This window comes from Myxine glutinosa, chromosome 6, assembly GCF_964187855.1.
Source record: "Myxine glutinosa chromosome 6, kmMyxGlut1.1, whole genome shotgun sequence".
NCBI lineage: Eukaryota > Metazoa > Chordata > Myxini > Myxiniformes > Myxinidae > Myxine > Myxine glutinosa.
Genome location: NC_136266.1, coordinates 72,517,563 through 72,541,459, shown reverse-complemented (window position 1 = coordinate 72,541,459; position 23,897 = coordinate 72,517,563). Strand labels below are relative to the sequence as shown.

Here is a 23,897-nt window from a genome sequence, read left to right as displayed (position 1 = left end):
CTCCTTCTGCTGTCTCAACAATGGATGGAGGTCCTCAATGCCAAACAGGAAATCAGAGCTGTCTCCGTTGACATATCACGTGCCTTCGATACGGTCTGGCACCCAGCTCTGCTCACCAAACTCTCCTCCTATGGTATCCATGGAAATATCCACGCATGGCTTGCGGACTTCCTCTCTGGTCGTAGTCAACGTGTGGCCCTGAATGGATTTCTCTCATCGCCCCTTCCTGTTCAGGCTGGAGTTCCCCAAGGCAGTGTTCTGGGCCCTGTGCTTTTTCTGGTCTTTATCAATGATCTCTCCGACTCTCTGGAATTGGAAAATGCTCTCTATCTCTTTGCTGATGACTCCACTCTCTACCGCTCCATTCCTCATCCCACAGATTGGCAGTCTGCAGCCTCCTTACTCTCTGCAGACCTGGACAAAATCACAGACTGGTCAAACAAGTGGAACATGTCTTTCAATCCTGACAAATCTCACACTCTTACTATGTCTCTCCGAAAAGACTGACTGGAAAACCCTTCCCATCTACTATCTCAACAATCCTCTCCAAGAAGTTCTGTCGCTCAAGCTTTTGGGTCTCACTATCTGCCATGATCTTTCTTGGGAAAACCACATTTCGAAACTGGCCTCCAAAGCCAGTCGCCGACTGGGCATCCTCAGTCGTGCGAAGTCCTTCCTTGGCATACCTGAGCTCCTCACCACATACAAGGCTTTCATCCGCAGCTCAATGGAATACTGTTCCCCCCTCTGGGCCGGTGCTCCTGCCTCACACCTAGCTCGGCTTCACGCTGTTGAAACCAAGGCTTTCAGAATCATTGGAATCTCCTGCGACAAAGCTATCTCCGAGGGCCTTTCACTCACTCACCGCAGGCAGGTTGGTGGTCTTTCTGTCTTCTACCGACTCCTCTCTGGCCTTGCTCCCCCAGCTCTCTCTGTGCTTTGTCCCCCAAATATTCCTACAGGTCGCACAAGATCTGCCAGCAACCCTCTGATGGTTAAACTGTCGAAATCTCGGCTCTCTGCTCACCTTCACTCTTTCATTCCTCTTTTCTCCTGCCTCTGGAACAAACTCCCACACTCCCTTCAATCCCATTCCTCCCTCCAGGTCTTTAAAACAGCTGTTCACCACCATCTCTTATCTTCCCCCATCCAAAACCTTGATCTTTTCTACCCCCACTAATTCACCCCAGATCCACCTTGTTTGAAATTCCAACTTCTTTCCTGGAAATCCTGGCAGTGTCCATATGTTTTATACCTCTCCCCCTCCCCCCCTTCCCATGCCGCCCCCCCCCAAGTCCTCTCCCTCCCACAGATCTCTCGATGTCCCTGCTCTCAAATGTTGTGTTTGTGTCCTTCCCCCTCTCTCCCCATCTTGTCTACCGCTCCCCTTATTTTGTGTTTTATGTGTCGATTTGACTTTTTGTGTGATTAATGTTAGCTCTTTCACGAGCCTCGATCTTGTATAAAAATAAATGGCTATTCTGATTGCCCAAAGGTGATTGCCAGGCTGGCAAGATAGCCAAAAGGTATGCACACTTGTCTCACAGCTATCTAGCCTGGGTTTGAACAGGTTCAACCCTGCCTGTGTGGTTCACAGGCAGGGGTTGTTCATCAATGTGTGTGCCGTACCTCGGATGGACATTAAACAGACATCCCATCTGCCGGCATCTGCTGACATTGCTGTAGCCACCGGAGTTCGATCCATTCGAGTCATAGGAAGGATCTTTTCTGTGATCCTGCGTTTTTCAAGGGAACCGGGCTAAAATGGGCCCCAAAGGCGGAAGCTAGCCCTTCTTTATCCGAATTTCTCTTTCCTAGACTTCTACTTCATTTTCAGGGCTTCATCCCTTTTCATTTGATGGAGAAATCTTGTGTTTATGCTTTGTGTGTTTTAACCCTTGTTCACGATAGACCCGCAGAACCGCAAGCGCACTGGGGGAGTGTCATGTATGCAGTGCAAATGTTCACCATTGTATCCCTACACCGGGACCGGGTTGTATCCCTACGCCAGAGCTCGGATGGCGCTGCTGTGAATCGGGCCTTGATCGGCAGAGTGAATAAACGCGTACGACAATTGATCGCAGTTTGTCGAGATACTTTACATGGCGACGAAGGTGGGATAGCATTCATCAACTCCGGGCAGCCAACGTTTCTCCTACCGCAGCATACACACTCAAAAATGTGCTGGATACGTACCCGGATGTCTTCAAGGATGAGCTTGGAACCTTGAAAGGACATACGGCTAAACTCAGGGTTGACCGGGATGCCAATCCTATATTTTGCAGGGCTCGCCCAGTCCCTTTCGCCCTGCGAAATCTAGCACGTATTGCTCTTGGTAATTTTGGACTTAAAGGGGAGGATGTCATGTATGCAGTGCAAATGTTCACCATTGTATCCCTACACCGGGACCGGGTTGTATCCCTACGCCAGAGCTCGGATGGCGCTGCTGTGAATCGGGCCTTGATCGGCAGAGTGAATAAACGCGTACGACAATTGATCGCAGTTTGTCGAGATACTTTACATGGCGACGAAGGTAAACATCTAGACCATGACATCTTTCGGCCATATCGATGAATTCGACCCTCATGAGGGGGATTTTGACACGTATTCTGAGCGGTTGTCTTTCTACTTCGAGGCGAACGGCATTGCGACCGAAGGCCGGATGAAGGCCGTCTTCCTGTCCGTTTGCGGAGGTGAGACGTTCACACTCGTTAAAAACCTGATTCGGCCTCGGACAATCCAGGAGCTCACGTATGCAGAGCTCAAGGCCGCTTTGAAGGAACATTGCAACCCATCTCCTTCAGTCATCCTGTGTCGGTTTAATTTTTACATGTGCAGACAGCAGCAAGGTCAGTCGATCGCAGACTTCATTGCACACCTCAAAAAACTGTCACATCTGTGTGAGTTTGGGGACACGATCGATGACATGCTTCGTGATTTGCTGGTGGTTGGCATGTCCGATGACCGCACTCGTAGACGCCTGCTTGCTGAGAGAAGACTGACGTTCCAAAATGCCAGAGACACCGCCATTTCCATGGAAAGTGCTGAACGCAACGCTACAAGCATCGGTGCCACTCGCTCATCTGGTACCAGCCCTGCTGTGAATCGGTTGGATCATGTTCAGCCACAACGTTGGAACAAGGCTCCTCGTCAGAAGCCAGTGCAGTCTCAAACCCACAACAACTGTTTTCGGTGCAACGGAAAGCACCCTCCGGAGACATGTCGGTTCAAAGATGCCACCTGCCATTTCTGTTCGAAAACTGGCCATATTGCTCCAGCTTGCATCACTCGCAAATCGGGAAAAGGAAAAGCTGCTGACAAGATTCATCAGTTTATCGGTTCGGAGGAACCCGAGCTTGACCAGGTGAGCTCTGTTTCCGACAACTCAGAATCGTATGACCTGCTTCATATTGATTCTCACCATAGGCGGGACCCTCTTCTTGCCAATGTTGTCGTCAACAATCGACCATTGCAAATGGAGGTCGACACTGGTGCGGCCGTCTCGCTCATCAGCCATGCTGTTTTCACAAACCTGTGGAGTGATGCTGACTGACCCCATCTGAAACCTACTACCTATGGACTCTCCACCTATACAGGTGAGAAGATTGTTCCCTGCGGTACATGTGATGTCACGGTGGGCTACGATAACCGTGAGTTTCACCTACCCCTGATCGTCATTCCTGGAAAGGGCCCTTCCTTACTCGGCAGGAACTGGTTGAGCATAATTCGACTGAAGTGGGAAAGCATTCATCAACTCCGGGCAGCCAACGTTTCTCCTACCGCAGCATACACACTCAAAAATGTGCTGGATACGTACCCGGATGTCTTCAAGGATGAGCTTGGAACCTTGAAAGGACATACGGCTAAACTCAGGGTTGACCGGGATGCCAATCCTATATTTTGCAGGGCTCGCCCAGTCCCTTTCGTCCTGCGTGAGCGGATTGACAAGGAACTGGATCATCTTGAAAATCTGGGGATCATCGAGCAAATCCAGTATGCCGAATGGGCGGCGCCCATCGTTCCGGTCATAAAATCGGACCAGTCCATCCGCATATGTGGAGATTATAAAATGACCGTGAACAGGTGTTCTTCATTGGATAAATATCCAATCCCGAGGATCGAAGACCTCTATGCTCGTCTCACGGGAGGCAAGACTTTTACGAAACTCGATCTCAAATCCGCCTATCTACAGCTCTGCTTGGACGAGAATTCGAAACAGTATCTTACCATCAACACGCATCGTGGGTTGTATAGGTACCACCGACTTAGTTTTGGAGTGAAATCTGCACCTGGAATTTATCAGCGTGTCATGGACAGTTTGTTTGCCGCCGAACGCAACGTCGTTTGTTACCAGGATGATATTCTGGTTACTGGTCGTACGGACGCGGAACATCTACAGCACCTGGAGAGAGTTCTGAAGAAGATTTCGGACTCCGGCCTACGTTTGCGTCGAGACAAGTGCAAGTTTATGGTGCCATCAGTCACGTACCTGGGTCATACGATTGATGCCGAGGGTCTACACCCGACAGATGAGAAAGTCCGAGCTATCAAGGATGCTCCTTCTCCACGAGATGTGACCGAATTGAAGTCATACCTCGGTTTGCTTCAGTTCTATGGTCGTTACATCCCGAATGTGACCGACGTTTTGGGCCCCCTTTATCGGCTTTTGAGGAAAGGAGTCTCCTGGAGCTGGGGGTCTACTGAACAATCAGCATTCCAGACCTCTAAGGATCTGCTCAAATCGTCCAATGTTCTCGTTCATTTTGATCCAGAGAAGGATCTTGTGCTGACATGCGATGCCTGTCGGTATGGAGTGGGGGTGTATTATCGCACGTGATGCCTGATGGTACGGAAAGACCGGTTGCATTTGCATCCAGAACGTTGTCTCCGGCAGAGAAACACTATTCCCAACTTGACAAGGAAGGATTGGGAATCGTTTTCGGCATCGGCAAATTTCGCCAGTACCTTCTTGGACATCATTTCATGATTCGCACTGATCACAAGCCGCTGATCAGTCTGTTTGGTCCAACTAAGGCGACATCTGACACACTACCGCCCAGGATCATCCGCTGGTCCCTGTTTCTCGCTGCTTATGACTACACCATATGTTATAAGCCCGGTTCGTCTATCACAAATGCAGATGCCATGAGTCGGTTACCCCTTCCAGAATCCGTTGATGATTCACCTACACCAGGATCCATTATCGCACTGATGGATCATCTGGAAGATTGTGCTGTCGATTCCGGCCAGATCCGCACTCATACTCGACGAGACCCCGTTCTGTCCAGAACTGTCCAGGCTGTACAGCTTGGATGGCATTTGCTACCTGAGGGTGACCCAGATTTTGCGGCTTTTAAAGCACGTAAAAACGAACTCAGCGTGGAAAATGGTTGCCTACTCTGGGGATGTCGTGTCGTGATCCCGAAAAATCTGCATTCCAGGGTCATGGATGAAATCCATGACTGTCACCCCGGGATTGTGAAGATGAAGTCACTCGCCAGAAACTATGTGTGGTGGCCGAATCTTGATGCTGATATCGAACATCATGTTCGACATTGTTACCCCTGCCAGAGCACCCGGAATACACCTGCGAAAGCGCCACTGCATCCCTGGGAATGGCCCAGCGAACCGTGGCATCGCCTACATCTCGATTATGCCGGGCCTATTAACGGCAGCATGATTCTAATAATTACGGACGCGCACACAAAATGGATTGATGCCTATGTGACGCGTGGTACTACGTCAGCCATTGTCATCGAAAGACTCAGACGCTGTTTCGCCACTCATGGTCTGCCCAGGATGATCGTGAGTGATAACGGTTCGTGTTTTTCCAGTACCGAGTTTGCCAAGTTCACACGTCGGAACGGCATCAAACATAAGTTTGTCAGCCCACATCACCAGGCTTCAAATGGCTTGGCCGAACGATCCGTGGGAATCATCAAATCCGGATTGCAGAAACTTCAGGAGGGAACCCTGGAAACAAAGCTGTCTCGTCTCCTGTTCAAATACCGCATCACGCCACAATCAACAACCGGTGCAGCTCCGTCTGAGTTATTGATGAAACGACACTTGAGATCGACACTTGACAATCTCAAACCAGACATATCATCAAATGTTTATCAGAGCCAGCTTAATCAAAAGTTGGTGCACGATAAGACGTCCAACAGTCGATGTATCAACATTGGAGATCCAGTGTTTGCCCGAAATTTTGGTGCAGGTGCGACGTGGCTACCGGGAGACATCATCGAGAAGCCAGGTCCACTGTCCAGTGTGATTCGCCTGCAGGACGGCCGCGAAATTCGTCGACATCAGGACCACATAACCTACCGTCACTGTGAGTCGATGGAGCCTGTAGCAGTGTAGCATCGTCACAGTCAGGACAACAGTTCGACCCGCCACTGCCGGAGATCGTCGTGGCCGCTCCAGCCGGCTCGGATGCCCCGAAAACCTCTGCAAACGCTACACCCTTCGTGGAGACCAAAGGAATCACCTCGGACTCTGTATCCACTGGTACACCGCGACCCAAAGGAATCACCTCGGACTCTGTATCCACTGGTACACCGCGACGCTCAATGCGTGAGAGAAAAGCACCCGACCGGTTGAATCTTTGAAGATGTTTTTTTTTCACGTTGACACATGTTCTATTTTCACGTATTTTCATTATTCTCATAACCGTTTGCACACATATTTTCACATGGTTTGGAAATGTTGCTTTTGAAATGTCAATTCTGGAAATCTAGCACGTATTGCTCTTGGTAATTTTGGACTTAAAGGGGAGGATGTCATGTATGCAGTGCAAATGTTCACCATTGTATCCCTACACCGGGACCGGGTTGTATCCCTACGCCAGAGCTCGGATGGCGCTGCTGTGAATCGGGCCTTGATCGGCAGAGTGAATAAACGCGTACGACAATTGATCGCAGTTTGCATCGCAGATCGCAATGTTCCGGACTACTCCTTCCACCACCATCAATTGGCTTACTATGTACAAGGCCCCCATCGCCAAGCGCTCCGGAGACTTACAATGGCGGCTGGCGCACTACATTTTACCATCAAATGTTTTATCGCATCGCATATGTTCCGATAACATGGAATTATGTCCGTTTTGCGGTGCGACGGAAACCATTTCTCATATTTTTGTTGATTGTCCTCGGTTGGCACCCCTTTTTACAGTTTTATCACGTGTGGTCCGGGGGCTTGGCCTAATTTTTACGCATTGTGTTTTTATCTTCGGTTTCACTACTTCCCGCCTGTGTAAAGATGAGTGCCTTTTAGCCAACTATTTGTCTTCTGAAGCAAAACTTGCCATATACTTGTCGAGAAAACACAGGATGCAAAATGCCTGTAATTCTGTTGATGATGCTGTTCACCTTTTTAAAGCCTTCGTCACATCGCGTGTAAATCTTGAGTTTCAATCGAATGATTGCACAGTGTTCTCACAACGGTGGTGTGTCAAGGCATCCTTATGTCAACTGGCTGATGGTTCTCTTACAATGAATTTATGATTTATCTTGTCTCCCATTTTAAACTTGTACAGCCATCGCCTTGAATTGTTTTTTGGGTTTTCACTGTGAACAATGTTTTCCTGGCAACAAACGGGGACAAATGTCGAATGTTTCTCTCTCTCTCTCTCCCTCTCTCTCCCCCTCTCTCTCTCTCTCTCTCTCTCTCTCTCCCTCTCTCTCTCCAAATTTGTGGGGGGGGGGGGGGGGGGGGGGGGGGGGGTTACAGCTCGACCCGGGGGTAAATGAGTGAACGGATCACCGCTGTAGCCCCAGAAAGCTTGCAACTCCAAAGCGTCATACGGATGGAGCATCTGTAAGATGGAGAACCTACAAGATGGGGCACCTGCAAGATGGATGACCTGCAAGATGGATAACCTGCAACATTGCGTGCCTGCAAGATGGCGTACCTCTAAGATGGAGCACCTCCAAGATGGAGCACCTGCCCATTACGATCGGCCTTTTTCCAACACCTCTGGAGTGGCTCACAAGTCCCCAAGTTCATCAAGGAAAACATATCGGAAAAGTGTTATGATGTAATGCGTTCACAAACATTCCTCCAGCAGTGAACATGGTGACGTGTTACATGGTGCATTCAGAAAAGAACACGGTTGGGAAGGACACGGATGCTCTGTCGCTCCCGGCTACTGGTTGTGCGAGGTTTATCTCCTGGTCTGTCCATTTGGATCGCATTGGGATCACCAATAAAAAAAAAAAAAAGAAAAAAAAGAAAAGAAAAGAAAAAAGTCTCTCTCTCTCTCTCTCCCTCTCTCTCTCTCTCTCCCCCTTCCTCTCTCCCCCTCTCTCTCTCCCTTTCTCTCTCTCCCCCCCTCTCTTTCCCTTTCTCAATTTTTCACTTAATTTAATCAAACGCTTAATTTCCTCTTGATGTGTTCATAGCTCTTGCGTGAGCATTTCCTTTAAATTTGTTTGTGGTTTCTGTTTGTGTCCTCACCTTTGGTTGGTAAAATTTTTATACTTGCTGGTTTCTTTTGAATATCCTTTGTTCTTTTTTGGTGTGTTTATGATCCTTATACAATGTTTCTTTGAACTCGTTGCTTGGTTTAACACTGCTTTGTGGAATGGTTTTATACTTTTATAATAAAAGGATACAAAAGTCAAAGTCTTTCTCTCTTTCTCTCTCTCTCTCTCTAGCGCCCCCTGCTGGCCGTCTGTTGTTGGGCGTGGCAAGATGGCGTGTGCTCGTGTTTGTGTGTTGTAGCTCCTGGCTCGTGTTGTTTTCGTCCTCTCCCCACCTCCCTTTTTACCTTTCCCTTTCCTTTGTTTTTTTCCTTTTGTACTTTTGTCGTGTCTGTTGACCTTTTTCCTCCCTTCCTGCTTCGTTCCCAACTGTCCCTCTTTTTCCCCTCTTTCGAGACAGAGAGAGGGAGAGCCAGCACGGTGAGGGTTTGTTTAAACCACGTTTTTTCCTAACGTGGTTTAAACCGTGCTTTTGTTTTTAGTTATTTAATATATATTTTTTTCCTATTCTTTTTTTAGGATTATACAAATCTATTTGCTTTCACTTCGTTTCTCCTTTGACGATATGGCTAATAGGAGTAGCCAAAGGCCTGCCGATCGTGTTACCGATGAGGGTTTATCGCGTAAGCACGGGCTGTGCCTTGTCCCGCCGGAGGGAGTTGAAATGGATGACATTTTGCTCGCGATTGGGGATTTGATCGACGTGAGTAATATTCGTGCCGCGTCCCGTATGAATCACAAAATTGTGGTATTTGTTTCGCAAGTAAGTCTTGCCGACATTGTTGTGCAGAATGGTTTGACCTTGGGAAACGATCTGTTTGTTCCTGTGTCGTCGATGGACACGCCGGCAGTTAAAGTCATTCTGAGCAATGTTCCGCCTTTTCTAGGTAACGAGGAAATCCTACACAAGCTAGGTGAGTTTGGCACTGGCGTCTCTCGAATCATTAGGGTTCCTCTACGTACGAGAAACGGCAGGTTGAAGCACGTACAATCGTTTAGACGTTTTTGTTTTGTTGTTTTAAAAGACGCAGCGAAGCAGTTGAGCACCTCCCACACCTTTAAAGTAGGCGAACATGAATATAGAATCTTCATGGCGACCGAGACCTTGATCTGCTATGGATGTGGAGCACACGGACACACTAAGCAGTATTGCCCAGACGCCAAGAAGACGTACGCTACAGCAGCGCAGCTGGGTCGGCCCCCCCCTGTGACTGATGCAGTGCCCCCCGTTCATGAGCCTGGTGGAGTACAGACGTCCACACCAGAAGACCAGGGTGTGGCAAGTGGTGGCGGTGTTGCTGAGGTTAGTGCAGCAGGGGAGCACCCAGTCGATGTGGACAAGAGGCTGCAACCTCAAGATAATATGGTTTTTGAGGAGGTATTGATGAAAGGCACCGAGGCTAAGAGGAACCTAAAACGTACCTTTTTGAGCGCCGAGGTGGAAGACAAAGGTAGCAAAGTGATACTCGTACAAACAAACAGTATCTCAGACTATCCTGATGATTCTCGGCAAGCTGGGCAGGGTAGTGATGAAACAGAGGAGAGTAGGACTTCACCCCTTGCTCTTGTTGAAGAAAATCAATGCACCAGTATTGGTTGTGATGATGGCACCATTGTCCCTTGTGACAACGAGCAGTCCCAGGGCCTGAATGACAACGGTTGTTGCTCACATCCGGTTGAAACGACCAAGGATGATGGTCCAAGCAGACCTATAATAGGCAGCAGTGGTGGCACAGATGTGCCCCTGGTGATGCAACAAGAAGACTGCAGTGGTGATGACACAGAAGGTGCGCCAGCTCCTGACACACAACAAAGGAGTTTCAATGTTGATGTGGTTAGGGAGCTGAATGAGGAAGCTCAAAGCCTTGTGTCTGTGAATGATCATCAGGGAGAAGAACAGATGGAAGCAACAAAGGAAAACGTCATCAGTTTCCTAAACGAGATGTTTAGGCAACGCTTGTTGTGATCAAAGACCATTTTTCCCGATGTGAAAACTTTCATCAGGGCTGCAAGACCCCTCCTGCAAAGAAATGACCCAATGGAAATCTCGGAGGCCCAATTTCAGCGTCTTCGGAAAGCGGTCACAAAGGCGAATAAGGAATTGCGGGCGGAGAGTGAGTTACCTTTGTAAATGGCTTTGCGAGAGATATGTATCGCATCCCTGAATATCAATGGGGGTTGTATTCCCTTACGAAAAATTCAGACAATTCAGGCGATGGAGAGGGTGAAAGCCGACATCATCCTGATACAGGAGACTCATGCTACGAACACCCTGGTTGCTGAATGGGGAAAACTTTATCGAGGGCAGTGGTGGCTGAGTGGTTTTACCACACCCAAAGCTAACTTGCCTCTGGCCTCAGGTGGTAGTGCGTATTGGTCAGTTAATACCCACCTGCTGAATGATATGAGATTCAAAGAGGCTTTTCGAGCCGTGTGGGAAAGAATTCGGTCCTCCAAATTTGAGCATGCTAACCTTCGACTGTGGTGGGACCTCGCAAAGGGTCAGGTCAAATCGTTCTGTCAACAATATAGTCTTTATGCCACTAAATTGCAAAATCTCTCGATTGATTCATTAAAGGCTGAAATTGCAGCCCTGGAGGAAAACATTAATACGGCTGGGAAAGACACTACAGGTGACCGGCTGCTATGGACTAAAAAGGCAATGTTGACTGAACTGGTACGGCAGCGAGCAATGGGCACCCTGGTACGCATGAGAAAGTTATTTAATGTTGGATATGCCAAATAAGGCCTTGTTTGGTTTGGAGAACTCTGTCAAAAAATCACAACAGATTCACCGGCTACCTGCTGCTAATGGGTCAATAGTGACCTCCCAACAGGAGATTAAGTCTGTTTTGAAGGGTTTTTATACAAACTTGTACTCCCCCCAGAGCATAAGTAATGAGACCTTGCAGGAGCTGACTACGGGGCTTCCAAGACTTGAGGAAGACCAGCAACGCACATTGAACATGTCAGTTTCGGCTGCTGAACTTGAAACTGCTATGCGGAGCTTGAAGGATGGTAAAGCCTCTGGGATTGATGGTTTGCCCGGAGAGTTCTATAAGACTTTTTGGAAACTTGTGGGACCTGACCTGCTTGAGGTATTTGATGAATGCCTTCATGTTGGAGAGCTTCCCCTGTCCTGCAGAAGAGCAGTCATTTGCCTGTTGCCAAAGGCTGGGGATATCCAAGAGCCAACTAGTCGAGAACTGGCGGCCTGTCTCATTGCTGTGTGCGGATTACAAGCTTTTGTCGAAGGTTTTAGCAAACCGTTTGGGAACTGTGATCAGCTCTATTGTGCACCCTGACCAGACCTACTGTGTACCAGGAAGGTCAATTTATGACAATATTTTTCTGATAAGGGATATTATTTCTTGTAATAAGTACTTGCGTGCCAGTTTTGGGTTGTTGTTTCTTGACCAAACAAAGGCTTTTGATCGTGTTGATCATACATATTTGTTTTCTGTTCTGGAGCGGATGGGTTTTGGCGAAACTTTCATTTCCTATGTTAAGCTGTTATACACCAACACCTTCTGCATGATGAAAGTAAACAACAGTTTATGTCCCCCTTTTCCTTTCCATCGGGGTATCCGGCAAGGTTGTCCCCTTTCTGGACTTCTGTATATAATTGCCCTTGAACCACTCTTAGCATCCATCAGGCAGCGAATAACTCAGGATGTGGGAGCCGTTTTTGGTTCAAGATTTGTGGTCATAGCTCATGCTGATGATGTATGTGTTCTGATTAAGGGCCCAAGTAGTTTTGCTGCGGTGCAGGGTTGCTTTAAAGACTACTCTGCGGCCTCTTCCGCCGAAGTAAATTGGGGCAAGAGTGTAGCCTTATGGTGCGGTTCAGATAACCTTTCTTTAACACTGCCACCGTCACTCCCACATAATTTAGAGTGGAAAACAGATGGGGTCAAATACCTTGGTGTCTATCTCGGCAACCAGGAAGTAGAAACGAAGAACTGGGAAGGAATGATTGAACAAATTACACACCGGTTGAAATGATGGGAAGGACTGCTGCGATCTCTTTCTTATAAAGGCTGCACTCTTGTTATAAATAACTTGATAGCAGCAAGATTATGGCATAAACTAATTGCCTTGCAGCCACCCAAGGAGTTGATACCAGCCATCCAGCGGGTCTTGGTTAATTTCTTTTGGAATGGATACCACTGACTTCGGCCGCAAATACTGTAACATCCTCGGAAGGAGGGTGGACATGGAATTGTGGATGTGTCCACCCGGCTTATGGCTTTTCGCCTACAGTCTGTGCAACGTCTGTTGTATGCTGAAGAGCTGCCCTGGTGCTCATTTACATTTTTCTTGTTGCAACAAGCGGGAGGCCTGTGTTATGATAGGCACTTGTTCCTGGTGAACCTTGACCGTGTCAGCTTAGTTTCAATCCCAACTTTTTATCAGGGTTTGCTGAGAGTTTGGAAAGGTTTTGGGGTTCATCGTTGCCTTGAGGCTTATAATTGCCAGATGTTTATGCAAGAGCCTATTTTCTATAACGGGTTTTTTCCATGCATTCCTCATAGTCCGACTTTGATTAGGAAATTTACTCAAGGAGGAATTGGCAAAGTTTGTGACCTGAGGGATACATCTGGGACAAAATGGATATCTGCTGGCAGGGTGGCGGCCATTCTTGGTTTAAGATCTGTGCGTATTGTCAGCCAAATTATACGCATCGTCAAGAAGTTTAAGGAGTTAAATATTGGCTGGGAAGGTATAAACAATGTCGAGGATTTTCGGCTGTCTTTCCCTGAAATTAAGGTGCTCCCAGCTCTCCAGTCGAATGGTGAACTTGTATCTCATTTTCATTTGGTAACAAAGGCGGGTATTCACAAGCTCCTTTGAGAAAACCAAGCATCACCCTTCTCCGGAGTGGCGCGAGTGGCCTTGTGGTCAGAAAGGTTAGGGCCAGGGTCTCCTGCCACGCCGCTGTGGCCTAATATGTACAAACTACCTATTTACGGGTTCCTCGCAGATATCTAGTGGAGACTAGCACATTGGGCTCTCCCTACGAACACCTTTGTTCATCACCTTGACAGCTCAGTGCCAGTAGCATGCCCCTTCTGTGTACAGGAGGATCTCTTTCATGCCTATGTGAAATGCGAAAGACTAATACCTCTTTTCTTGATTCTCACACACCTTTTTGATCAGTTGTCTTTTCCTTTTACTTCACATTCTTTTATTTTTGGTGTATCTTTCAGACCCTCCTGCAAGGACTCTGGTGTTCTCCTAAACTTCTTAGTTGCTGTAGCAAAATATTCAATATATAAATCAAGGAAAATTAAAATTGATAATGAGCATGGATTTAATGTTGTTCCTATGTTTAAAGGGCTGGTGTCTGCAAGAATCCGGTTAGAGTTTGATTATTATGTGGCGAATGAAAATGTCAAACTCTTTGAGTGCAAATGGTGTATTAATGAAGCCTTATGTGTTGTGAATGGATCGAATTTGTACTTTTCTTTTTAACATTAAGAACTGTTGTTCTTTTCTATTTTTTTTCTCTCCTGTAAAAATGTAACTTGACCTTGTGTGTTTTTTTGTGAAATAAATGGTGTTGCAAATTCTCTCTCTCTCTCTCTCTCTCTCTCTCTCTCTCTCTCTCTCTCCTTGGTGGTCTTCAGAGAGCTACCAAGGCACCATTGAGTATGACAGTTGAACGAGGCAGATTGGGCTCGATTTAAAGGCCCTATCTCCATCACTGACTGGTCCATTATCTCATCGGCCCTTTTGACATTGACAGTTCCTGGATTTTTTTTCCTCAAGAGAATGATTTCCCTCCTTCACCTGTTCTTCTTTCACTCTCAATGTTTACGTTTTTCTAGAAATATGGTCTCTTATATCCCCCTCAAGCAAATTTCTTCCTCCTACAGTGTTGTGAATGTTGACCTGGGTGTTGTGAATTATTGTTGGAGACTACACAGAGCCAGTTGTGCAATTCGTGGTGTTTGTGTTCGTCAATATATTGGTGTTTGTGTACGCTTTATTATTTGAAAGTGCAAACCATGTGCAACAGGCATTTCAGTGATGATCGTGTGTGCAGTCTCAAAGGAAGAGGTTCAGAGTCTTCTTAACTTCTTCAACAGCCATCTGAGCAAAAGTTCCAGGCCCCAAAAACATGAGGGCTTAGATCGAAAGGCATTCTACCACATCCTACACGACACTTTCAATATGACAGAAGACGTGTTCATGGATGGAGGTGAGCAGGCAGTGAGGATGTCCCATTGTCCCATATGGATCCCGATAATGAATGACCAAACGTGTACAGTATTTTTTATTTTATTTCTCTGCACTTCTTTCTGCCAGTTTTCAAAGCATTTGTTAAAGACAATTGTGGCTTCATCAGCCTCAATGACTGGGTGGATGGCATGGCCATTTTCCTCCGAGGGACGCTGGAAGAAAAAATGAAATGTAAGTGTTACGATAGGGTTGGTGGTTTCCACTTCCTCACTGGAACCTGTCTGCACATAGCACCAACTTCACACCTCCTACATATATTGTGCAAGCCTCCTTTTTATACACGCACATTGTACACATACCTACCCTACATTGAATTGGAAAATGTATCAGATCCTTGATAACTAAGTCAGGTATTATTAGCAGGAATGTTGATTTATCTGTTTGGCATTCCCACCTGAGCACTCGTTCTTATGAGGCTGGGAACCTGGACTCACGTCCCATGTGCGGTGGTTTTTGTATGCAGAATCGACGCTCATGGTGGAGCAGCAATGGACCAGGGCATAACAGAACAAAACTAGAATGGCACTGTGGCACAGGTAAAGGACAGTAGGGTGGGGTTGGGATGAGTGGGGGACAAAACAGCAGGCTAGAGGGATGCAATAAAGGAATATTTGGAGGAATAAGAGACATGAAGAAGAAAGAGAGCTTTGCCACATGAGGAAGGAGGAGATTTGCCACATGATGAAGCATATAGCCTTATCACTACGCTTGGTGATGGTGATGGTGATGGTGATGGATGCAGCCACAAATTGTTGATCGCAGAACTGGAAGGAGAACCTGGGAAAACTGAAAACCAAAACCCGAAACAAAAAAACCCCAAGAACTGAAAAATGTTAGGCTAGGGGAGGGTGAATGTGGCTAGAAAGGATCATGGTTGTGGATGGACGACGACATTAGATAGATTTAACAAACTGAAGAAGTTGTTCCACAAATGGGAAAAAGTGAAACAAAAGACTGGAAGTGAGCAGTGTTCTGGAATTTCTGGAGTTTTACCAGGAAGTGGTTACTGACAGATTACATGCACCCATCAGAAAACTGGTGGGGTGGGGTGAGGGGGGGGGGGGGGGGGAGGGGACAAAATATGGGAAGGGCAGAGGATGCAAAACAAGAAAGGAGGTGATAGAATATGCAGGGAGACCACCGACCTGTTCGCGATGTGAAGTTAATAGGCTCAGAGATTCAGCTTCATTACAATGATTTTGAAGGCCTTGCTTTCCATGACGTCAAGCTGAGCAAGCTTGAGGCAGGGGTGCCAGGCCATAGGGGAGAGTAGTATTCCTTCAGGCTATGGATGAAGGCCTTGTTGGTGGATAAGTGTCCAGATGTTCCTTTGAACAATGGAGATGTCCGGTCGGCGGCTGTTTTTGTAGGTCAACTTTGTGGTGTAGTTTGATTAAGAAAGGTTATGGCTGATGGTGAGACCCAAAAGTTTGAGTCACAGAACCTCTTCAAGAGGATTGTTAAGGAAGTAGGTGGGAGGGTTTTCCATATTGTCGTTAGACAGTGACAGAGACAGACACAGACAGAGACAAACAGAGACAGACAGACAGACAGAGACAGACAGACAGAGACGGACAGACAGAGACGGACAGACAGAGAGAGACAGACAGAGACAGACAGACAGAGACGGACAGACAGAGAGAGACAGACAGACAGACAGTCAGACATCCTTGAGAGAGGTGTGAGAGTGTGACATGATTGCAAGACATATTCCAAGTGTTTGAACAGCTTGTGATTCTATCAAGGTCTGCAGAGAGGGAAGAGGCTGCTGCCTGCCTATCTGAACGATGAGGGATTTCACGGCCATGTGTGGGCTCATCAGCAAAGACATAAAGAGCATTATCCAGAGAGTTAGAGAGATCATTGATGAAGATCAGGAATAGGACTTGGCCCAGAACACTGCCTTGGGGCACTCCAGCCTTGACTGTGAGAGCAGATAAGAGTATTCCGTTGAGAGCCACACGTCGGGTACGAGAGTAGAGGAAGTCAGTAAGCTATGTGTGGAGTTGGCCTTGGATGCCATAGGCAGAGAGTTTGCAGAGTAAAGCAGGATTCCAGACTGCATCAAAATCTTGAGATATGCCTGGACCTAGTCCTAGAGAGACGGCCCTGATTTTATGTTTGACATTGAGGGCCTACATATATTGTTGGGAGTATAGAAGCAGCATGTCCATGATAGAGTGACCTAGTTTGAATCCAAGCTATCAGACTGAGATCAGGCCATTGGAGAAAACGAAGGATTTGATGTCAAAATTTTTTTTTTGTTATAGGTACTAATAGTACACTGATGTGTCCATATATCCTTGTAATTGATGTGAAATGAAACTAATGTATCGTAACATCCTTGACCTGCATGTGCTGTATGTACAAGTTCCTGCATGAGCTTCATATCACTTTTAAAACAACAGCGAAAGAAATGCATGCATTGAACTAAAGTAATTTTGTTTCGCCTTTTATGTGGTTGATACGCACAGGAGGGTTGAGTTCTTGCTTTTATACCCCAACCCATGGACCTTGTTCTGCTTGTGTGCTGTGCAGTTTGTTTTAATATTTACGACTCAAATGGTGACGGCTTCATATTGAAGGAGGAGATTTGCCACATGATGAAGCATAGCCTTATCCCTACGCTTGGCGGGGAGGATTCAGAGAAAAGCATTAAAGACTTGGTGGATGAAGTGTTCAAAATTATGGTAAAACCTGCCATTTCTGTGGCAATAGCAATGCAATTAAATATACCCTGTTTACGAAATAAAAGTACTTGCATTGATTTATTTACTATAACCGACTGTTGGTCAGTATACACTACCTTAATTTCATAAAGGAGTGAGTGCTCAATACAGGTTTTGTTGTGTTTGTAAATATTTTTGCTTTTGATGAAAACATATTGACTTATTTGCCTGTGTTTTGGTACATACTATATATAATGAGTCATTAACAGACAATAATGATGATGACTCTTACAGGACCAGGAATCATAGCCTAAGAATGTAGAAGAGAGTTCTAACAGTCGTTATAGGCAGGGTCTTTCTTTCACTTTGAGAGTAGTTAGTGCATGGAATGGTCTTCCTGGAAAGGGTGGGGAAACAAGGAGAAACAGTAGATGCAATGACAACTAGAATTTTATCTGTACCATAGAAGCATTGGGGATAGAGGAGTATATAGACAATGGCACGACTGATAAGTGCATTGGGTATGGATGGGTGAGTGTACACATGCATAGTGATTGTGATGTCTCTGAGAGGGACTCGTCCAATGGTGAATATGCTGTTGGTGTTTGTTCCTTCCTCACCCAACAATCGTCTTTAACTCCCACATCCCACTCACCCCCCCAAAAAAGAAATGATTAACAACCAAAAAAAACACCCTGGTGGATGTCCCTTTGCATGCCCCCACTGACCTCTCCAAATGACTGATTGCGATGCTGATGCAGCAGGTTAATATTTGTGAACGAAAAAAGCATTTCCTTGAAATGTTCCAATCTTGGTAATTTTCTCTGTATGCCATGCCTACAGAAAATATACTTTATTGGAATGCCGGCCACATTTAACGTAGGGCTGAGGCCCTCACTTTTTCACCTTTTTTCGCTTTTAAATTCGTTTTCTCCGCAACCGCTTGAGTGATCGACTCAAACTTTCAACATATGTGTGCCTACCCATGGATAATGTTTTAACCAAAGTTACATGATGATTGGATGGAAAATGTGGCCGGCATTCCAATAAAGTATATTTTCTGTAGGCATGGGTTGCAGGGTGTTTCACAAATCTGGAATAAACAGCCTCGACCTTACTATGCTCGGCCTCGACCAAATAAGCAATGCACGGTTAATGCACGGTTCAGTTGACATGTTAACTGAACCGTGCATTAACCGTGCATTGCTTATTCGGTCGAGGCCGAGCATAGTAAGGTCGAGGCTGTTTATTCCAGATTTGTGAAACACCCTGCAACCCAAGCCTACAGAAAATATATACCTTATTGGAATGCCGGCCACATTTTCCATCCCATCATCATGTAACTTTGGTTAAAACATTATCCATGGGTAGGCACACCTATGTTGAAAGTTTGAGTCGATCACTCAAGCGGTTGCGGAGAAAACGAATTTAAAAGCGAAAAAAGGTGAAAAAGTGAGGGCCTCAGCCCTACGTTCCACAACATGGTCAAGGATCGTTGGGGATGCCTATTTACCCTCGAGTATGTTTCATAATTTCTGGATTACATATAAAGCATACGATTTCTAATGATGTTCATTAGTCCAAACCATATACACTCAAATCCATACACTGTACACAAATTATCATCAACGCCTCTTCTTCTTTCGTATGATCTTGTAGAAAATTTAATGTAATACCTAAAATGAGATCGCCATTTGATCGCAGCATAAGTAGCCCTGTATCTAGTTCAACAAAGGAACCACTGAATCTCCTCTGCACGCAGTTCTGTACGTCAACACTAAAATCCATATAGGCCTATTGTACCCACTGTATAGTATATTTAAAACAAGAAGAAAAAGACATAAAATGTCATAGCCCCTGTGGTTTTAGTAATTTTGCTGTACCGAGCTAAAGGCCATCAGTCGGCCATATTTGTTCGGATTACAAAACAAAATCTTCTGCAGATGTATACTCTCATATATTGTCTTTGTGCGAAGTATGAACAAAATCGGTCCATGCATGTCGAGAAATGGTTGGGGACATGTTCAAGTAAAAAATGGCCGGCAGTCTATCTGAACTCGAGCCTGGCGTTGGCTTAGCGGTTAGGGTGCCGGCTTGGGATCCTAGGATCCTGGGTTCGAATCCCGGTCGATCGCTGAATTAACGCCAGGGGGGTTGACTCAGCCTGTCATCCTTCCGAGGTCGGCAAATTGAGTACCAGCTTGCTGGGATGAATGATCACGGTGTGTACCCTGGTTTAGAATAGGTACACCGTATCCCTGCGCATCGTAAGAGCATGACCAAGGGTTGGTGTCAGGAAGGGCATCCGGCCATAAAAATATTGCCTCAAACAGGGAAGCATGATTGTCATGGGCCCCGCAAGGCTAATCCCCGCTCTTGCGGGGAAAAATGGCCTTAAAACGATCACTCATTCATTCATTCAGTCTATCTGAACTCAAAAAAAAAAAAATGCATATGTAAGCCATCATTCGTTTTCTGTGTGCCAAGTTTGAACAAGATCAGTTAATGCATTTCAGAGAAATGGTTGAGGACATGTTCAATATCGGGTTTTTTTTTACAACTAAAATGGCCACCAGTCTACCATTAGGCCATCTTTGATCAGATCGCAAAATAAAGTGAGGTGCATGTGCACACCATCACGTACTCTGCTTGTGCCAAGTTTGAACACAATCGGTCCATGCATGTCGAGAAGTGGTTGGGTACACGTTTAAGTAACAAAATGTCTGCCAGTTGGCCACCTTGGATCTGATCTTGAAAGAAATGATGTGCGTATGTAAGCCATCATTCATTATCTGTGCGCCAAGTTTGAACAACATTGGGTCATTTACAACTAAAATGGCCGCCAGTCGGCCATCTTTGATCGCATCGTGAAACAAAATGATGTGCATATGTATACCATCATGTATTGCCTTTCTGCCAAGTCTGAACATAATCGGTCAATACATCTGCGAGAAATAGTTGCGGATGGACGGACGGACTAATGAACGGACGGATGAGGCCCAATCCATAAGCCCCCGTTTTGGAGTAAGCCCAATGGGGGCTAATTAATCCATAAACTGTACCCAATGTATCGTACATTTAAAATTAATCCATATAATGGACCCAATGTATAACACATTTAAAATTAATCCATATATATTGTACCAAAAAATCTCAATTCAAATACACTCTATAGTGTCTGTACAATGCTGTATCAATTCTGGAGACAAATAACTTGAATCAAATATTTGAATGTTGTATTTCTTCAGGATTGTGATCGTGATAACAAGATATCTTTTGAGGATTTTGAACAATCCGTCAGGAAAGAGAATCTTTTGCTTGAGGCTTTTGGGCCTTGTCTTCCCGAGCAGCAGGTTTGTGCTATTTTATCAAATCAAATCATAAATTTATAAAATAAAGTTTGATCCTAAAAGCCAAAGTACAGTTTCAGGGTGTGTTTTGTTCTTTCATTCCCAATATCATAACATGACTAGAAACTGACATGATGATTTTAACCCACTGCACCAATCTGAACTCCCACATCATATGTGGTTGTAAACCGTTATGGTAAATTATGCATGGTACAGCAATTTAGTTTGGGATAAAATTAAGTGAATTTAACAAACATAACTTACTGATTTTCTTTTTCAGGGAATCCTCAACTCCGACAAACAAACATCAGTTTTTCCTTTTTGACAGAAGATGAGTCGTGCTTTGAAGATATTGGAAAACACCCACATCCCTAACCCTAATTAACAAGCATTTCCTGAATTTGTCTCGATCCTGAACTTATTCCCAAAACACTTTTGATAAATTAATTGCCTTTTTAACAGACGCTGTTTCTGGATTACTTTGGGGCTCCTCTCTTCCCCATTTCCTTCTTTGTGTTATACAACATTTCATCATTATTTAGTCAACATCATTTTCATCCTTTAGTTATGCATTATTCAGTATACATGATTCGGTTAATCAAACAAGCAGAGCTACATTCAAGGTGCACTGCCCCCATGCCAAATAAATAAATAAATAACACATCCTCTGCAGCGCAGCACATGGAAACGGAATTGGGAGGGAGCGGTGCACAATAATTGATTGATTAATTGCGTAATTAAAATAAATTCACAAGTACAGATACATTCAAAGTACAGCTACCCCATGCCAAATAAATAAATAACATATCTTCCAGCGCATAGCATTACTGGGGTGCTTCGGTGGCTGACGATGCCGTCATTCACCACAAGGAGACTGTATTGGGAGGCAGAGGTGTACAATAATTGATTGATTAATTGCGTAATTAAAAGAAATAAATAATAATCGTAAAATAATTTATTTCTTAATGAATTGGCTAATAGCATACATAAATCAACAGTGTGTCATCCGAAACTGTAATTTATTTCGAAATTAATGCAATAATTAAATAATCAAAAAATCAAATAACTAACCAATTAATTGATTGATCAATAAAAAAATTCATCGATTAATGAGTAAATCAAAAATACCCTTTATATTCAAATCACTTGGTCACTGTTGTGTCCAAATATCAGCTTCCTGGCTCAAAAGTTGATTGATATATTGCCCAGATGAGAAATAAAATAAATAATGATTAATAATGATAATAAATAAATAATAATCATAAAGTAATTAATTTATTAATCAATTGGCTAATAGCATACCTAAACCACCACCGTTTCATCCAAACCTGTAACTTTTTGAAAATTAATTAATTATGTAATCAATCTAATGAAATAATTAATCGATGAATTGATTAATCAATAAATCAATAAATCAAAAATACACTTTATAGCCAAATCACTTGGTCACTGTCTTGTCCAAATATCAGCTTCCTAGCTCAAAAGGTTCCTGAGATATTGCACGGTTGAGAAAGAATATAAATACCGAAAGAATTGATAATAATTAAGTAATTAATCAATTAGTTGATTAATGAAAAAAAATGTAAATACCATTTACAAATTTTACATGAATAATCACTTAGTTGTAGCGGCTACCGCTGGGTTTTCACAATCGCCTTGCACCTATCAAGGACGCGGAGCGATCACCATGCCGGGCTCGTCCAGGACGCCCGGGCAGGCCCGCGCTCAACTTGCCAGGCCTCGGTCGGGACGCCCGGGCATGCCCGGGCAGGCTCGCCCTCAACTTGCCAGGCCGCAGCCAGGACGCTGGGCCACGCCCCCTCTCGCCTTTCCTGGGCAAACGCTCCAGGATAATATGTATATATATTGCTGCCTGATAAACGGGCTTTTCAGAGTGCCTGAGTGTTTGGTTTGAATAAAGCAACTCGGATGAATTCCAGCTTTTTGTCGCGTCCATTCTTCCGATCGACGTGGGAGCCCCAGCTCCTTCATTGGTGACCTACCGACATGGACACGGCAGTCGCCCTTAAACTGCCTACCTTCTGGGAGGCTCACGCGGCGGTTTGGTTCGCACAGGCGGATTCCCTGTTCGCCCTGCGAGGCATCACGGCCGACGACACCCGCTTCCACCATGTGGTAGCAGCGCTCGGTTCGGCCACCGCGGCCCGCGCCCTGAGCCTCCTCGAGAGCCCGCCAGCCGCTGACAAATACGGCGCGATTAAGAAGCTTCTCTTCGACGCTTTCGCCCTCCCATCGGCGGAACGCGCACAGCGCCTGCTCGACCTACCCGAGCTCGGCGACACGCGCCCTTCCGAGCGAATGGACTACATGCTTTCACTGCTCGGCGAGCACTCTCCGGCATTCCTGTTCCGGGAGCTGTTCCTCCGTCAGCTGCCTAACCCGGTACGCCTCGCCCTGGCAAGCACGACGATCACAGATCCCCGGGCCCTTGCCAGAGAAGCCGACAAGATCTCCGCCGCAGGTCAGCGCATCGCAGCGGCGACATGGGACCCACCGCCGTCCGACGCAACACCCATGGCGCCCGAGCACCCGGCACGGTCGACGACCGAACTGCCGACGCAATTGGCGGCCGCTACACTGAGCCGACCACCTCCAGCACGACGACCGGGGCCTCCACCTGACCAAGCGTGGTGTTACTATCATGCCAGGTTCGGACAGAAGGCCCGGACATGCCGACCCCCGTGCACCTTCGGCAGGCCGGGAAACGGCCAGGCCGGCGTTCATTACCAGCCATGAGCGCCGGCCACACAGGCAACTTACTGTTCATCACGGATAAAGCGTCCGGACGGCGCTTCCTGTGCGACACCGGCGCCCAACTGAGTGTCATACCCGCCTCTGACCAGGACAGGCAATCCGCGGTTTGCGGCCCCTCCTTGGTTGCGGCCAACGGATCGACCATCCGCACCTTCGGCCCGCGCAACGTCACCCTCTGCTTCGGCGGCCAACGCTTTGCTTGGACGTTTGTAACCCTAAACGTGCCCATGGCTCTGCTAGGCGCCGACTTCCTCTGCGCACACGGACTGCTGGTGGATGTCCAACGGCATCGTTTAATCAACGCCGAAACCTTCAGCTCCCTGGTATGCACATTGAGCAGCTCCGCGCCGACCGAGCTGGCATGCGCCGTCCCG

At 46.2% G+C, this 23,897-nt stretch overlaps 1 protein-coding gene across 1 annotated transcript; it reads left to right on the top strand.

Moving 5' to 3' along the window:
* The first annotated feature begins 14,516 nt into the window (after positions 1–14,516).
* On the top strand, positions 14,517–21,190 carry CLXN (calaxin). The gene is made up of 5 exons (XM_068120381.2): positions 14,517–14,688; positions 14,796–14,900; positions 17,268–17,419; positions 20,647–20,751; positions 21,029–21,190. Exons 1-5 carry the CDS (start codon positions 14,517–14,519, stop codon positions 21,071–21,073), a joined length of 579 nt encoding a protein of 192 aa, XP_067976482.2. The 3' UTR covers positions 21,074–21,190.
* The last annotated feature ends 2,707 nt before the right edge of the window (positions 21,191–23,897 follow it).